The sequence below is a fragment of the Theobroma cacao genome, chromosome 4 (assembly GCF_000208745.1).
Source record: "Theobroma cacao cultivar B97-61/B2 chromosome 4, Criollo_cocoa_genome_V2, whole genome shotgun sequence".
Taxonomy (NCBI): Eukaryota; Viridiplantae; Streptophyta; class Magnoliopsida; order Malvales; family Malvaceae; genus Theobroma; species Theobroma cacao.
The window spans coordinates 19,796,298-19,799,178 of record NC_030853.1 but is presented as its reverse complement, the minus strand read 5'-3'; the positions used below and the strand labels follow the sequence as shown (position 1 = coordinate 19,799,178).

Here is a 2,881-nt window from a genome sequence, read left to right as displayed (position 1 = left end):
TGTAGGAAATTGCACGAGTGTCATAACTGCATGAAATTTATCTACATGGGTTCATTCTGTATTATTTTGGGTCAACTATAATGCTTTAATGTGTATATGTTGATTTACTTAATAATCCATGCTCCACACTTGGATTAATTATTCTGTTTCAGGGTTGTCTAAAAATAGTTAAAAATATTGTTAGGGTTATTTTTTGAGTGAGCTTATGAGGAGGGCTATTTCTAAGAAATTTTTGTCGTTTTTTTGTTAATCTACAATGATGGTATTGACATGACTAAAATGGGAATGTTATCTATTTTATATTGCAGATGGCCAACACAAGAACAGAGCAGGAAAACATGGAGTCCTTGCGTTCTGTGTCAAAATACCGGTGGGGGTTTAATGCGGGCATTAACATCCACTATAAGTGGTCGCATCTGCACATGATACGTGAGATGCTGTGTCAAGTGAACGAGCTAGAAAACTTTAAGAGAACATGCTTCGGGCACGTGATGGATGTCAAAGCAGACAAGAGTTTATTCTGCTTCAGTTTCATGCACTATCTAATGCTGCGCAGAATCAACAAACCTGATGCCACGGAGGTAGAGTTATGGTTCGCAATAGGGAAAACAAAGGCTCGCTTTTCTAAAAGGGAGTTCTGTCTGGTGACAGGATTGAAGTTTGGTCCCTTATCGACTTTCATTGTCAATCCCTTCGAGGCCCTCCCTAGAGGAATTCGCCTACGATATTGGGGACTTAGGAAGGAGGTGAAGATCCAACAGGTTTTAGATACGTTCAAGGAAGGGCAGTTTCAGCAGGAGGGAGACGGGAGCAAGATGGCCCTCATCTTGATCGCGACCAATGTTTTATTTGATCAAGACTACAGATGATCTGTGGTTTCATGGTTGTAGTCGCTGGTTGAGAACATGGATGAGTGGTATGCATTCCCATGGGGCACATACGTGTGGAGTCTAACCGTGGATTACTTGCCAAGGGGTTTCGAACCTCCTACTGCTGGAGAAGCAGATAAAAAGCACTACCACTTCTACGGATTTATATAAGCATTTCAGATAGTCTACCATAGCCTAATGTTTATCATTATCATTATTGTTTTCGCATAAGAATTTATGAGGTGAGTAAAAATATTACACAATTAATGTGCAGTTTTGGACGTTGGAAGCAACACTTGAAATCAGAAGCTTGTTCGGAAGGCAGCGGCAGTTTGGACAGCTTTGGCCAAGAATGCTTTAATGGCAATGTGACGAAAGGCCTACAGGCTTCCACGCCAATATTGCAAGTTTGGAGAGAGAAGGCAAGGTGAGTAAAGAAACCATATTTTTTTTAATTTATTAAATTTTATTTTTATTGTCATAGGGTAGCGGCGGTTATACCTAATGGCAATGTATGTTTTAGTGCAGTTATGGGCAGTGAGAACATTGGAGCCAACAGCAGAAGAGATGTTGACAGCATACTAGGTTGACATTGAGGTTAATGTCTCCGAGGGGCAGCAATACATTCCATTATGGAAGTTGGAGGGTCGCCTAGAATTTCATCCCCAGCAAAAGAAGAAAATAATGGACTGCAAAGGAAAAAGTCAAGTACGATGAGTCGTTAAGTAGAGACGCACCGCGGACGAGGAAGTCCATTCCGATTTTGGTGCTACTGAGGCACCTCATTCTCTTCCTACAGTTGTTCATGGTGTTTCTTCTGCTGGTCATCATGCTGTTACTCTCGCTGTTCTTCCTCCTGCTTCTGCTACTGCCCCTCCTCCTACTTCAGGTGCTGCCCCTCATGCTGAGTTGAGAAACCAGGCGCTGTGTTCGCAAATGACTACAAACATTAAGCGAGAGCTGCAAAAAATGCGAACACAGTGGAAGAAATACCTCCAGTCATTGCAGAAGAATATGCAGATGCAGATGCAGTCAATGCAGTTAGAGATCCAACAGTCAATGCAGTTGGAGATCCAGCAGTCAATGTAGTTGGAGATCTAGAGGGCGATGCAGACGCAGTCACTGCATGAGCATATTCAGCACTCACTTCAAGGGTTGGAGGATCGAATTGTTTGTCGACTGATCGACCATTTTGAGGTTTGATTTTGTATGTTATTTATCGCGTGAGTTATAAAAAGTATGATGTATACACTGTTCTAATGTGTTTGATTTTTTTGATCGTTTAGTGTCGAAGCTCACCTCCCGATAACCTGATTGAACATCATCCTGCGACTATCCCATCTTTGATAGAGGCAACCCAGCATTCTCAGCACACACCTTCTCTCGAGGCTCCACCTTCTGCGTTTGAGGTCGAAAAGGTACCTCATCTTGTGAGTAGTGGAATTACAACTTTCGCGCATCCTGCTCTTGTCCCAACTCCAGCAGAGGCCCCCCCGCATGGTGAGATCACACCTTCTACTGAGGCTCCACCTCGACCTAACCCCGAAGATGCACGTGTGATCTTGGCTAACAAATACCTTCGAAGCCCGTACGTTAACCCGCTATTAGTCTAGCGCAAAGCGATGGACAATTTGAAGGACAGATATGAGTCCTTCTTGAAAAATGACCAAGCCAGGTAAAATGAAAACAGTAGACCATATTAGGGTTAACGGTTTTAGGATATTTATTAAACAGTTAGCAATACTATAATTTTAATTTAACTCTATTTTAAATTTACAGGGTTAACATTCTAGGCATCGAAGGGCAAAAGGGCTTGATTTTTTCCAGAGATTGGAGATGCCGATAGAGTTGATGAACAACCAACAGATTGATGCATGCATCAGTGTGTTGTGTAAGCGAGCGCGCGAGCACCATCCACAACACTACAAGCAAAGAATATTGATCGTTGACACCACATTCTATGTAAGTATATTATATTTTACTGAGTTGTAATTATTCAAATGTATGGGGTT

General features: G+C 42.1%; 1 protein-coding gene across 1 annotated transcript; it reads left to right on the top strand.

Annotated features, from left to right (window-relative positions):
* LOC108661596 lies at nucleotides 309-1,040 on the top strand. The gene is made up of 2 exons (XM_018119046.1): nucleotides 309-842; nucleotides 891-1,040. Exons 1-2 carry the CDS (start codon nucleotides 309-311, stop codon nucleotides 1,038-1,040), a joined length of 684 nt encoding a protein of 227 aa, XP_017974535.1.

Bases quoted from the DNA above. Each gene is read 5' to 3' on its own strand.
- LOC108661596 (XM_018119046.1), top strand. From the start codon at position 309: ATGGCCAACACAAGAACAGAGCAGGAAAACATGGAGTCCTTGCGTTCT. The intron at 843-890 runs GTTTTATTTGAT...TCATGGTTGTAG, and splicing joins TCATCTTGATCGCGACCAAT to TCGCTGGTTGAGAACATGGA.